The sequence below is a fragment of the Erpetoichthys calabaricus genome, chromosome 9 (genome assembly GCF_900747795.2).
Source record: "Erpetoichthys calabaricus chromosome 9, fErpCal1.3, whole genome shotgun sequence".
Taxonomy (NCBI): Eukaryota; Metazoa; Chordata; class Cladistia; order Polypteriformes; family Polypteridae; genus Erpetoichthys; species Erpetoichthys calabaricus.
This window is the reverse complement of record NC_041402.2, coordinates 127,693,455-127,709,091: the sequence shown is the minus strand read 5'-3', so window position 1 is coordinate 127,709,091 and position 15,637 is coordinate 127,693,455. Positions and strand designations below refer to the sequence as shown.

The 15,637-nt window shown below is 38.1% G+C and overlaps 1 protein-coding gene across 1 annotated transcript in view; it reads left to right on the top strand.

Moving 5' to 3' along the window:
- Positions 1-14,887, top strand: part of cdh13 (cadherin 13, H-cadherin (heart)) — a 1,360,987-nt gene extending 1,346,100 nt beyond the window's left edge. Inside the window, exon 14 of the mRNA XM_028810133.2 lies at positions 12,610-14,887. Within this exon, the coding sequence (XP_028665966.2) occupies positions 12,610-12,617 (8 nt within the window). The 3' untranslated portion in view covers positions 12,618-14,887. The remainder of the gene's footprint in view (positions 1-12,609) is intronic.
- The last annotated feature ends 750 nt before the right edge of the window (positions 14,888-15,637 follow it).

Sequence of the window (15,637 nt, the reverse complement as noted above, 5' to 3'; positions counted from 1 at the left end):
CCCTCTGTAGTTGGAACACACCCTCCGATCCCCCTTCTTAAAGAGGGGGACCACCACCCCGGTCTGCCAATCCAGAGGCACTGTCCCTGATGTCCATGCGATGTTGCAGAGGCGTGTCAGCCAAGACAGTCCTACAACATCCAGAGCCTTGAGGAACTCCGGGCGTATCTCATCCACCCCCAGGGCCCTACCACCAAGGAGTTTTTTGACCACCTCGGTGACCTCAGTCCCAGAGATGGGGGAGCCCACCTCTGAGTCCCCAGGCTCTGCTTCCTCATTGGAAGGCATGTTAATGGGACTGAGGAGGTCTTCGAAGTATTCCCCCCACCGACCCACAACATCCCGAGTCGAGGTCAGCAGCGCACCATCCCCACCATATACAGTGTTGACACTGCACTGCTTCCCCTTCCTGAAACGCCGGATGGTGGACCAGAATCTCCTCGAAGCCGTCCGAAAGTCATTCTCCATGGCCTCCCCAAACTCCTCCCACGCCCGAGTTTTTGCCTCAGCAACCACCAAAGCCGCATTCCGCTTGGCCTGCCGGTACCTATCAGCTGCCTCCGGGGTCCCACAGGACAAAAGGGTCCTGTAGGACTCCTTCTTCAGCTTGACGGCATCCTTCACCGCCGGTGTCCACCAGCGGGTTCGGGGATTGCCGCCACGACAGGCACCGACCACCTTACGGCCACAGCTCCGGTCAGCTGCCTCAACAATAGAGGCACGGAACATGGCCCATTCGGACTCAATGTCCCCCCACCTCCCTCGGGATGTGGTCGAAGTTCTGCCGGAGGTGGGAGTTGAAGCTACTTCTGACAGGGGGCTCTGCCAGACATTCCCAGCAGACCCTCACAACACGTTTGGGCCTACCACGCCTGACCGGCATCCTCCCCCACCATCGAAGCCAACTCACCACCAGGTGGTGATCAGTTGACAGCTCCGCCCCTCTCTTCACCCGAGTGTCCAAGACATGTGGCCGCAAGTCCGACGACACGACCACAAAGTCGATCATCGAACTGAGGCCTAGGGTGTCCTGGTGCCAAGTGCACATATGAACACCCCTATGCTTGAACATGGTGTTCGTTATGGACAATCCGTGACGAGCACAGAAGTCCAATAACAAAACACCGCTCGGGTTCAGATCAGGGGGGCCATTCCTCCCAATCACGCCCTTCCAGGTCTCACTGTCATTGCCCACGTGAGCATTGAAGTCTCCCAGCAGAACGAGGGAGTCCCCAGAAGGTATGCCCTCTAGCACCCCCTCCAGGGACTCCAAAAAGGGTGGGTACTCCGAACTGCTGTTCGGTGCATACGCACAAACAACAGTTAGGACCCGTCCCCCCACCCGAAGGCGAAGGGAGGCTACCCTCTCGTCCACCGGGGTAAACCCCAATGTACAGGCTCCAAGTTGGGGGGCAATAAGTATACCCACACCTGCTCGGCGCCTCTCACCGGGGGCAACTCCAGAGTGGTAGAGAGTCCAGCCCCTCTCAAGGAGATTGGTTCCAGAGTCCAAGCTGTGCGTCAAGGTGAGTCCAACTATATCTAGCCGGAACCTCTCAACTTCGCGCACTAGCTCAGGCTCCTTCCCCTTCAGAGAGGTGACATTCCACGTCCCAAGAGCCAGTTTCTGTAGCCGAGGATCGGACCGCCAAGGTCCCCGCCTTCGGCCACCACCCAACTCACACTGCACCCGACCTCCTTGGCCCCTCCCATAGGTGGTGAGCCCATGGGAAGGGGGACCCACATTGCCTCTTCGGGCTGTGCACGGCCGAGCCCCATGGGTGCAGGCCCGGCCACCAGGCGCTCGCCATCGAGCCCCACCTCCAGGCCTGGCTCCAGAGTGGGGCCCCGGTGACCCGCGTCCGGGCAAGGGAAAACGCCGTCCAAAATTGTTTTTCTTCATAGGAGGTTTGTTTAACCGCTCTTTGTCTCATCCCTCACCTAGGACCAGTTTGCCTTGGGTGGCCCTACCAGGGGCATAAAGCCCCGGACAACAGAGCTCCTAGGATCATTGGGACACGCAAACCCCTCCACCACGATAAGGTGACGGTTAAAGGAGGGGTCTCAAATCCCATTGTAACTAAAGTGGCATGTTAAATGCTTTGTTCTGTATTTGATCTTCTATGTGCTCTATGTGTGTGAATCACTACCTGCTTCTTAAATAGGCTTTCTCTTTCTCCGACAGGACACATAATCCATTACATTCGTGATATTACAGCTCTCTGGATAATTAAAATACTGAGATGTATACGTGATATCTTTTTCATGATGATATGAGTTAAAGTATGTTATTAAACATGGGAACACGGTGGCGCAGTGCTTGTTCATGTCTCACGCAAGAGGCTTGCTGCGCCATGCGCGACCTTCAATGAAATAATTTATCACAGCAGTACTGTCTCTTTCAAACATACTAACCTCCAATTCCTCTCCTTACTTTTCTTTCTCCAAAAACCCAATCGACACACAATCAGCTCTGTAATAGACGTGAAGCCATTTTTAAGCTTATAACGCCGATTCTTCAAAACTTTTAAGGAACATTGAAATATCTTCGTAGTACATGTTTAATTATTCTATCCGTCTATCCTTCCAGTGTCGCGTCAGCACCAGCAAGAATACAACGCAATGCAGGAACAATCCCTGAACTAGCTAGCACTGCGGCACTGTGTCCTCACATGTTTAATTATTAACAATACAGATTATTTAAATGAAATTAAAGTTTTATCTGTATAATATAATCAACATATTTTGCTGCATTTCATCTTAAAAATGATATCATCATCATATGTAAATACGCGCTTTATAAAGTGGAGCAGATTGTGCAATATTATAACTGTAGTACAAGTTTACAGTGAGGTGATTGCACTTATAAGTACAAACAGTTCTACAAGGAGCACTTGATGGACTGATTGAGTGCGTTTATAGTTCTTGTGATGAAACTTTTTCTAAACCGCGAAGTCCGTACAGGGAAGTCTCTGAAGCGTTTTGCCATGGCTCAGGCAGCGTCTGATTCATGCTGTGTACCGATAATTCTCTTTCTGATCAGCTGCTGCTGCTGTGATTCCCCACTCAGATACAGTGATATAAATACTCCGAGTGGTACAGTGAGAGTAATATGGAAAACGATGATCTGCTGTGGCAACCCTTAACGGGAGCAGCTGAAAGAAGAAGAAGATGCAGTGAGAGTTACAAAGCTAAAGCAGTTAAGGTATTTGGAATACTATGGCCATTCCCTGGACCATTATATTGCTGCAGGTTAATTACAATCAGATGCATTACACTAATAAACAATATGCAGTTAGTTTCAGTGTATTTATAAAGCCGCGTCAGGAATGTGGATCTAAGAAAGAAAGGGTGACCACACAGGAACAGTAGCACTGCTTTGACGCTGGGTGCCGCCAGTCTGCAAAACCGAGCGGAGAAATTGCATACGCCATGGTATGAGGTACCGTGGAAATGTGCATGGCTTTACGCCAAGTTTAGGTTTTATACATCGCGATTTGAGTGTGGAAACATTCGTACACAACATGAAGCCCCAGGTCAGGATTTAGAAATGAAAATTTGACGTCAGAATGTGTGTGTGTGTACAGGATCTTTGACCCATACATGTTACAACATTTCACAGAGACTGGGAAATGACATCTTTGAAGTAAGGAAATGAAGCCAGTTCAGCTAAGTGATGACTCATGTGCATAATAATTCATACCTCCAAGCCGTTATTGTATTGTGTGTTGACATGAATATATTATACCTCACAAGTGATGAATATTATGTACAGACTGTATTGTAGTTGCCATTTAAGACTGCCACTGCTGCGGATTTGCACAGATTAACTGTTAAATATCGGCCTTAGAGCCTATTGATAGCCTAAGGATTTGGCACAACATGGATTGTTTGGCACTTGACTGTGAAATAGGTCATATACGAAGGGAATGAGCTTTCAGGGACCATCAGGATTTTGTTTTTTTTTCCCATGATGAAAACTTTTTTTTTTCTTCAGATTTAGGCTTCCAAGACCCATTTTCTTGTAACTATGTGCTAATTTTGACAAAGTACCAGAAAGACAGAAGGAAATCAGGCCATATCTGTTCATATCCAGGTTTTAACAATGGTTGGCTTTCTGGCAACAGGCATGTACCAGAGGGAACTGGTTCTGACAGGTCAGGAACATCTCAATCAGACTTCTTGATGTGTTGGAAGTCATAAAACAACTGACGAGGTGGTACATTTTAATATGGTGCGAATGTACAGGCCACCATAAAATGGAAATCTGCGGCAGTGTCCAGTTGCACTCACATTGCAATAAGGGCACCTTGCAAGAATGAAGCTGCTTTTGTTAACCGTTAGCAGTTACATTCCATTAACACACAAGTCATCATGCCAAGATGGTCTGGGTCGAACCGTGATTCATTTATTTTGAGGCAAACTTGCATTGGCAATTGATTTGCTGACAATGCTGTACATGATGGCTGGCTTGTTGGTTAGGTAACTGGCTGAACCTATAGTTTTTCATATGGACTGTACTATTCATTGTAGCATCAATCATGTTATTTCATTTACCAGGTGATAGTGGCCAAACTCTCAGACACTGGCACCATATGCCTTTCTCTGACTCTACAACACAGAGGAGAGGCTGCTAAACCAGCCAATAAGGTCTGCAGCATTGTGATTTCATATTTATGAGATTAATTAGCATGTTGGTTGTTCAGTGTGGCAACTAGGCAGGGTTTGAGGCGCATTCACATACTTACTTTTGCAAAATGATTGTGATTTATACAGGGTAAATTCAAGTCAAATCAAATTTAATTTTGTCACATACAAATGATACATACAGTACAATATGCAGTGAAATGCTTAGTTTCTCGACTCCAATGACTGTGCCTTGAGACGAATATGAAGGGACAATACCAAAACAACTTTATAAATTAAAAATCATTAATAAAAGTATAAATATGTAATAATAGTAAGTAAAAATAATTATAGCTGCTAAGTTTTGCAGCTTTAGTTTGTTTCATGGAACTCTGGCAAAGTGTGACATGTTGAAATGATTCCACAGACAAAATTATCCTCATTTTTAAAAGCTTTAGTAAACATTCAAAGTAAAATAGTTCACACAAAAATAGAGAAAAAGTTGGTATTGCAAAATAAAGTCCTTGTTTAAAGAAAAGTTCTATTTAAAGCTTATACATCTTGTTTCTTTAAGTTTGCTCATACAGTCGAGCCATTTCTAAACAATCAAAAAACTGTATGCCTATCCCATTTACAAACTTTAAATGGGTCTTTCAGTCCATGCTAGTAATGTGCCTATTCCAAACTGACTTAATTAAAACAGACTATATTACAGCTATAGCTAAGAAAGTTCTGTTTCACGTTAATTACATGGGGTTGAGGCTATACCATATTCTAGGTAGCTATAGGAAGCTAATGTTCTATAGGAATTAGGCATACAGTAAATGAATTTAACGTAAGGCATTACATTGGCTCTTACAATACTAATAGCTAAATACATGACTTAAACAACTTAATGTGAGAGAGTTAACAAGAGGGCATCATGTATTTCTAGACACTCTCCTTATTTAACATGCAGAATGTTCTTGGAGAAAAGCTCCTCTTCAGTCTTTATGAACTGGACTTTAGGCAGCGGTAGTGTTGACTGCAGCACATTAGGCTTGGGATGGCCGGTGTCATGGTGAATTTTCCTTGCCCTGGTTTTACAATGATCGGTGTAGATGTCTTGGAGTGAGTGTACACCTGTAATGCTGCATGCTTTTCCCAAACTAAGCAGTGACTGTGGGTGTATAGAAGTACTTTAAGAATATGGGAAGTCAGCCTGAAATCCCTGAGGCATATGAGGTGGTACAGACATTGTCATGCCTTCTTCACCAAGTTTCAATGTATTTGGACTAGGTTAGACCCTTTGCAATGTGAACACCAATGTACAGTATCTTAAACTGTCCACCCTCTTCCTGAGTATTGCTAATACTGAGGAGATGGTAGTGCCTTGCTGACATTCAGTAGAAGACTGTTAACCTGACACCAGTGTAACAGACTCCCTACTTCATTCAGGTAAGCCTGCTCATTGTTGTGAAATATCAGGCCTACCACAGCTGTCCCATTATCAAACATGACAATGATGTTAGAGTCATGAACAACTGTACAGTTATATATGTACAGGGAGTACAGCAGTGGACTCAGGACACAGCCCTGTGGAGAGCTTGTGTTGAGAGTGAGGAATGATGTGGTCTGGCCAGCCACGTGAACCACCTAGGGGTCTGCCTGTCAGGAATTTAAAAATACATTTGTTCAAATGTGCATACCCCAGGTTTTAAAAATCAGATTTTTTTTTGATGTACCCATTTTCCTGTTTTTTGGAATATATATATATATATATATATATATATAGTTTTACAAATGAGACCCCAGGCCAGGATTAAAAATTAGTTTTTATAGCTATCCTCAGCCACAACAGTACAACACTTTAGCTCATCTACCTTAAGATGGGAACTGTTCCAAAGGTAGATCTAAAACCATCAAACTTGAGCATTTATTCCATTATTTCAATATAAAACCAGATGAAAAGTATTTAAAATCTGACTAACATAAAACAGTGTTGTCTTTTAACAGCAGAATCCAGAATTTAAGATCAGTCCAGGAAGTTGATTATGCGCAGTTTGTGTGTTGTCTGCAGGTGGTCTAGGTTCTTCTTGCATGGCAAACACGTGTAGGTTATGTTGATTAATGACTCCACACTGATGTAATGTCAGTGAACATGCCCTGGCATGGACTAGTGCTCCGTCTCATTATATGCATCGCTGAACGTACACTTTTATTTGTTCGATATTGTATAAGCTTGAGAAATATGAAAAGGAGACTACAGATACTATAAACAGAATTAACAGAAATGAAGGTGACTGTCATTTTTGTTGTTTGACATTTCTTTAGAGTCAAAATAATTCTTTCTCAGATGAGCAGCATCTGCCAGATGACAAAAACAGGCATGCTTTGCAGGGCAGAGTGTAATCAATAACATGAACTGTATTTAGAAGGTGTCAACAAATTACATTGCATTATGCAGACTTCAGAATACAAACTCAAGTGGGAATTGAGAGAACAATGCCTGACGAGTTTTATAGGACACAATGGACTCAATCATCACTGACAGTTTTTAATGGTTTTGATTCAGATTTCGAAATTAAAAGAAACATCTAAAGCATGTACTTAACTTGGTTTATCATTTAAATTATTTTCACTGCTGTTCATTATAGAACAGATTGCACTACAACTAAAATGCAAAATGTTAAAATATTGAGTAGCCCTCTTTCATCAATGCTTGTGTAATTTAGATTTAATATTTACACAAGTTTTATAGAAATTTTAAATATTATGTAATATGGGAGTTTATGACTAGTGTTTAATGTGTTTTTACCACAAACTAAATGCTGAATGTTCAGCTCCTGATCACTTCACCAGCCTTTGCACCAACAGTTAAAATATGATTGCCCACCAGAAGTATTTGGACAGCTATGTTGAAATTAATGCCTTTTACTTCATAAATCACTTCAGTGAGAGAGATTTAATAATTAATTGAAATTTCTTGTTGGCCTCCAGTCTTCAAATAAAATCTTTTGTTTTCTGGAATACCATTGCCCTTTTACTTCCCATTATATCAAGTACTGACTTACACATGCTTGCATGTCATTGCATGATTATGCCTTATTTCAGGATCAGCACTGCAGTCTTAATTTATTAGATAGATGGTCATCTTCACATTTGTCTAGTGAATCACCTTTATATTGAGTAAGATAAAATAAAAGTAGGTTAACAGGGACCTGCCTCAGCATTAACTCAAATGATTAAGTAACAGTGTCATTATTCTCTTGAAAAGATTTGTTTTCTAGCTGGAAATGTCTTTAAGATATTGTATCAAAAGAGTTTAATATATCATGCCAACTTGCCACTTTGTTAATTTATCAGTTCCCTCAATAAAGTAATTGGTTTTATAGATCAATTAAGTATTTTTTTCATTTTTAGCAGCTGACACATGGGAGTGTATAAAGAAGAGGCATATGCTTTTACTCCTGCACTCAAGTACATCAGTTTTAAATGGTGTCACTTATACTGGTTTTTTTTTTTGGCTGTAGTGTGCTTTGATTCAGTTATTTCTCATTTCGTATTTATTTTGTCGTGCGCTTTATACTAGAAGGATAACCCCATCCCTTTTAAAATATTTTTTGTGATTTTTTTTGTGATTCCAACTGTACATTCCACTGTTTTGATTACCAGAAAAATTTGCATCAAATATACATTTATTCTGAAGCTTTAATTATTTATATTTCTTAGCATCATTTGTTAATTAAAATCCGTGTTATAATATCTTTAAGTTCCAAAATTTGACTTGTACCAGTATCTGAATGGCATACTGTCCACTATTTTGACAAAAGACAATTATTTTTTTTACAGTAACGGTTAGACACCCTTTTATAATAATTGTGCAGCAAAATCAGAATGATTCAGTTCTGACTTTCTCTGGGGTCCTCATGCAGCATTCAGCTCATATCTGCATTTGCCCTTTGTAACATTTGCTCAGTCAGAAGGAAAAAGTATTATGATCACTGCAATATCCTGAAAAAAGTATGTGTGTGTTTTTTTTAAACCCTTTTGTCTACATCTTCTACGCAAAAAAAAATTGTGGGAGTTTTCTTTATAATTTACCAACATAAGCAAAATGAGTCAGCTTGGTAGTTGGTTAGTCATGAGTAACAGGTAACTTTTATTGATTATCTCAATATGCAAAAATATATATTATATTTATTTAACAAGCTAGAAATTGCAAATCATGTTGCTGCTTTCAGCTCTGTAATCATATTATGTGCCTCAAGCAATTTTGTGGGTGAAGCACTTGAGTAGTCTCCAAAAAAAAATACATTTATAAAGTTAAGAAAAAAAAGGATAAACAGAGAAGGTTAGTTCTATAGCATGTATAATAAATTATATCCTAATTTACAATGTAAATATTTAAATAATACCTAAAAGAAGACTTGAGTATCTAATTATAAGAAAATGTCTTACTCATTTACATATTATTATTAGAAATAGAGGAACATCACAGCATAACAACACTGAAAGAAGGCAACTGTAATTTTTCACAGTGATTGTAGACCTTACTCGCGGTGTTTTGTATACATATATCTCAGCCTATTCAGAAACCTACACTATGTACATTTATCAACGACAGACTGCAAAATATTATCAAAAATTTTCACATCACTCACTGATGACTGTCTCTAAGCCATTTGAAAATAAATAAATAAACCTGCAAAGTTGCTCACAATTTCCTATTTTTATAATGTTGATCCTGGCAGTCAGTGAATGTAAGATAACTTGAATCTACTCAATGAATCTACTCAGCACTGGGAGAGAAAAAGAACTGTGAATATCGCCACCTGAAAATGGAATTGACTGAGATGTATTTACTTGACACAATAGTAAATACAAAGCTACGTGCTTAAAGGCACAAACAGTGTACAGTATATCAACCAGCAGTGAAAACTAGAAGAACATAGACATTCTTCAAATAACCAAACATCTTTATATACAATACGCTACCATGGCTGTCCGTTTGTCTGTCCAGGATTTTAAATCACCTGTAGCTCGCAAACTGTTTGACCTATTAACCTGAAATTTGGTACACATATACTACATGATGTCTACTGTCCGCTTTTGGGGTGATGATTGACCTTCAAGGTTATTCCTCTTTTTATTTTTATTTTATTTTATTGTAGAATCAACTCTCGGCAGCAGCCAGCACGCATGCGCCGCATGGCCACCGTTCTCATCCATACCACCTTCGCTGTCACTTCCCCTACCTCTTCATATCTTAAATCATTCTTGAGGTAGATTGAAGACTTAAGTACCAGCTTAAGTGAAAAATTAAAGAAAACATACTAAGTAATTGCAACACAAACATCGACTTAATCAGCGTTGATGCGAAAAGATGCTGATTAAAGAAGAGAAGTGGGTCGCTAGGGTGGAGAAAAGAAGAGCTGCTTAGGAAGCAGCAAGCACATCAACCTCTGAGCAAAAGAATGCTAAACATACAGAGAAAGAGTATGAAAACTAGGAATGCTCAAGTCAAGTGTATTCACTGCACGTTATCATGCAGTGCTCCGTTACTGGTAATAGATAATGTTTGCATTAGTTACTTTTTTGCAAAATGTGAATATGTTTCTCAAAATAACTCTACAGTGAATATTGTTATATGTCATCTCAATAATTTGGGGAAGAAGAATAAAGTAAGGCTAGCTCACTGTTACTACTATAAAACTGAAAAATAAATGCCAAGTACACAGAAACTTTAGCAGTATCAAGTTAATCGAAGGCATATATTTATTAGAAACCATAGTAAATAATGCGCCATTAGGTGATTCAGTTCAATTCCCTTTACTTTCATATGACGTGCTTCATTGACTAGAGGCTCAGAGTGGTTGAAAAGATTTGCAAATATAATACAACCACAAAAAAAAGAATAATAATGTAACTTTTATGTACAGTATATTAACATGTCCCTAGTTAGTGTAAATACAGTAAACACAAATGCAAAAAGTTGGTGTCTTTGGTTAAAATGTAATTTACTGTCAATAATATGACTAGTCCAGTCAACAACATCAATAAGAATAAATAATAAATGTTAAAACTGATCACAGGCAGATTATTTCCACAATTTGACTGCCTGCAAATTAAAAGTCTTGACTACCTACAAAATAGTTTTATTTATCATTATCATTTTAAACTTATACATAAAATATGTAAGGCATTGTATTAGTAAATCCTATTAAGTTAAGAAGATCAGAATTACTTGAAATTATATATGTTAAAAAGGATGAATTTGAAATTGACTCCAAAGTTAACACTTAAAACGAGGAGTTAAATGATTGTACATATTATGTCATGAAGATCAAAAGAGAATTTCATATTTGGTTGGTAAAAGTACAGTATTCAAGAAATTATACAGTTTGACATTATAATTTTACATTTTACAGGTACAATTTCAATCTGTCATCTTATGTTCTCTAGTTTACTGTTTCAAATTTTATATTGGTCACAATAGCCACTATTCTAAAGACTGAAGAATTTCATCTGCTAATCTGAAGGTATTCAGACTGAGGCAGATAAAGAGCTTTCTCATACATTTAGAGAGCAGCTTAGAATGTTAAAATATATCATTTAACTATTCAACCAAGCTATAGTTTTTTGTTGCTTTAATTTAATAGCATGCTGTTGTCATTAAAGCATGGTGAGTTACTCCGTGTTTTCCCAAATTTTCTTCTTAAAGTAACTATTGTGCCTTAACCCTTGCTCCTAGGCAAGTTCTAGTCATATCTGTCAATCTATAGTCTTCTTAAGTATGATGTTTGACTTCCTCACAATATGCATGAATTTTGAATCAGCAAGTTGCTCTCCCCTACTTTTAAGCTGCGATGTGTCAAGGGCACAAGTATTACTTCAGAAGAGTGGATGTGAATTGATCATTAACCACCAAGAGCAATAATTAAATTCAACATATGACTGGGAGTATTGGACTTTTATATGTTGTCAAAGCCTACCAAGTACAATAAGTGCTGACAATTTTTCTTACTATGTCACACCTTCTGTTGATACTAGTCACCCCCTTATTTTATTACACCTTATACTATGTCAAATATGGCTAAGCAGAATCTCCTAATTACTGCTAAATATCTGTTTGATTCTTCCTTAATATTTAATACAAGCACAAGAAAATTGTCTTGACTATTTGAAGTGTCATATCGTTTATGGTTAAAAATAATTTACCTCTGTAAATAATATTCTGAGATTTTGAAACACATCATCCATTATTGTGTCTTCAAGAAAGGTAATGTTGCCTGTGTTAAAAATATAATTTAGGCAAGTAATCAAAGATCTGACTTTCTACACTGTAGCATGTCATTAACCAAAACAGCTTTTTTTCATAGCAATCATCACTTTAAGCTACAATGTGCTGACTTTTTATTTATAATTTTTCCATAAGGCATAAGGAATTTTGGTTAAGGAAAATATTAGTGCAGGTCCAGGTAATGTATGAGGTTACATGGCTGTACGTATTCTCTGTACCTCCAGAGTTGCTGAGTAAAGGTTGGTGCATGTGTACATTTGTGTGTTGCAGTGTCCTCAGTTGATCACAAATAAGTGATAGGTATAAATAACAGGTTCAAGGTCACTTTGTAGCAGACTCTGCTTGTCTGCAGTAAGAACAAAAAAAATCTATCTTCAAAGTGTACAGGAGATGCAGCTTCCTATTGCCTTTTACGAACAAATGTAAGTGCATGCTTTACACCAGCAAATGCCATCATCAAAGAAGTACTCAATTAAAGGCCTCATGTTTTTTATTGTATGTTAAGATTCTGGAATGTCTTTTAAAAACCATTTGCAAAAAAAAAAAAAAGAGGGAAAGAAAAGCAATACTGAAAATGTTTTTGTTTGCACACAATTCTTCAGATTCTCCTATTAATCAGAACTGTATTACTTTACACTTATTGTTCAACTACTGTTGCTGCAACACCAATAACCCACTGCTTTCTTGTTTTAATTTCCTAGGTCTGTAAGTCTTGGTGAAGTCTGAATCAGATCTCCTGTGTTCCTCCTGCAGCACAGAAGAAAAACAACACACAATACAAAAAATAATATATAAATTATTAAAATCAACGTCCGCAGATTGCAGTTCATTGGATCTCCAAATGCTCTACAAAAATAAACCTGTTCTTTTGCTCCAAGCTCAGTTTATTTGGCTTAACAAGTGCATATCAATATAACTGGCATACAGTTCATGTGTATTGACCCTAACTGCCTTTTCTCTGGAACAAAAGGATGTCTGTATACCATTTTTTTGTTTGTTTATTTTTTGATCATTTCAAAAACTGAAAAAAATCACAAATCTGAGCATCTGGAAGCAGGACAGCAAAAGACTTTCCTGATGTATTTTGCAATTCTGTTACATAGTACTGTATAAATGCATTTAGCTTCAATCAGGGGAGGGGGTCAAACATTAAAGGAATGCTGTGTGTTTATAGTGACGGTGAAAGTATAAATTTGGAACTTAAGTCTAATTTTTGACTTGAAAATTGAAAATGCATTAGTTATTAAGTCAACGAGCATACTTACTGTATATTAAACCTATATATAGTGTATATGAATATATACTGTACTCATATACACATATATAGTTTAAGTAGTGCCATTATTGTATTTAAAATATATATTCATAAATATGTATTTGCCCTTACCCGGTGCTTTCTTACAACAGAAAGCTTTTGAAAACACACATTCAGAGTCTATAAAGTGCTTAACTTTCAAGATTTATTTTCTCCCCATCTTTTCTGGAAATTTGAATTTTGAAAGCTGAGATTTTCATGGAGTTAGTCTAGGACTTAATATAGTAAAGGTTTGGAAAACAGTATTATGATTTGCTTTGAAGACTGTTAAGTGCCAAGTCCAGTATAATCTTTATCTCTTGCTGTTCCCTGTCTGTGTGGCCATAATGGTTACAAATGAAGAGATGTGCATTAGCTTAATTTAAGGTAAATGGGACTGACCTGTCAAAGTACTTATGCGAAAGGCACCAGGTATGATAAACTGAATTATGTTTCTCAATTGCACTAATTTATTAAAGCCCTCACCCTAATTCCCATCAGTCAGTGTATGAAATTATGCACCATATTCAGTTAATTCAACATCAAACTGAACCTTGTACTTAGAACGAATCTAAATCAGTTAGTGATTGGAATGTAAGCATCTTTTTAAGTTTTTTGTATGTTCCAGCTTGTTTGGGCTTTATGAAACAATGAAAATAATTAACCTTTAGTTTGCCTAAAGTTGTTCTGGTTGCACAGATAAGGAAAAAAATGTGGAGGCAAACAACTTTAGGGATACTGCACATCATAGGAGCATTTTATCGGAAAGGATTCTAATTCAAAACAGAAACAAATCCAAAATTTCTTTATTGGGGGTTAGGTGAGGATTTTTTTTTCTTTTTTAGATGTTAGAAAAAAATTTCCCCCTGAATTTGTAGACAAACGGTCATTTTACCCTTCACTCTAGCTTTTATTTACTGTATGGTTGATATCAATTTTTGTGAACTGCTGTAGAAACTTTGTTCTTTGCATTGTTGTAGCTGTGTGAGTAAGAATGGCGCACATACAAACATTGATGCACTGAATTCCTACCCACGTTTGGTCACTGACCTTTGACCTCTAGCTGATGATCATTTTCTCTCCCTTTTTTGTAATGAAAATGAATAGAAACATAAAGCAGCACTCTTCTCTGTTATGGGTGACACTTAATAAATCTATTAATTTCCTTATAGTCAAAAAAATGAAAGCTGCATTGGCAGCTGCAGCAACTGCACAGAGCTCTGTTGTAACCACGGATATGTCACAGCTCACAGTCGTGTTTATGAGAAAATTGTTTGGTCAAGATAATATATTTGAGCATCTATGACTATTTAAATATTTTATTTAAAGAAATGATTTCCCTTTATCTGACTCTGTCTTTTCTGTAACTGACTTTTGAGCCATAATACTATCGATTGGTACGTTTTGCAGACATGCGTGTGCTCACTGTGACTGGCCTCACTTCTCACTGTTCCACGTAATCGTCAATGTTTATTGGTTCATGCCATATTCTGTTGTATGAATGACGCTTTACAGCCTTTGAACAGGTAGGGGTAAAGGAACCTTTGTAACAATGTGATTAAAGTGTTCACCCCCGTTTCATTCTTTGACATTTTAAAATGAATTGGCTTTGTTCAAAGCATTTGCTTGGCCCTGGCAAATTAATCAGTGCTTTTGAATGAAATAAATCCATGTTTTAGACTTTTTGCTGGCCTTGGTTATAATGATTGTCACATTATCATCTTTTTGCATTCTGAGTCTTTTTATTAAAGAAATGAATTATGAATTAGCAGAAATTTAATTCCATGGTTTTCACTGAAAATTACTACAAAATCCACAAAACAGTCTAAGATACACATCATTTTTGATCATGCCATCAATGCAATGTGGAAAATAGGAAGATATGGGGAAGGTGGTCTTCAAGCGAAAGGGCATCTCTATCAAGTTAAACCTTCATCTACATTTCCTGCATCTTCAAGCACAGGAGCAGCAAAGAAATGGACTTGATTCAGGGTAAGGATTGGTAATCTCACCCTATGGCGCAACTCTCTGCAAAGTGGAAAGAAGGGTTCAAGCAATGCACGTACACATTGCGTCATGTGGCTAATGTCACAGTTGAGGATTTTGAATTTTAGAATTAGTGTGCAAGGTTTTTTGATTGTTAAAATGAGAAGGTTGTGTATCTCTAAAGAAATTAACTGGATAAAAACAACTGAAGGAACTTCACTTAATAGTTGTATCTCATCGTCCATTTTACATGAGCAATTTGTTTAACTGTTGCCTAAAAGAAACTATATTTATTTTTATCACATAAGAAAGTTCCCATAATAAAATTTTATTTTGTAATTTTGGTGCAATATAAACATCGAAATGTTTACAACGTATACTAGTACGCGAGGGAGCTGGTGTCACAAACAGAATTGTATTTTTCTAAAATCGAGGCAAATTTGTAAAAA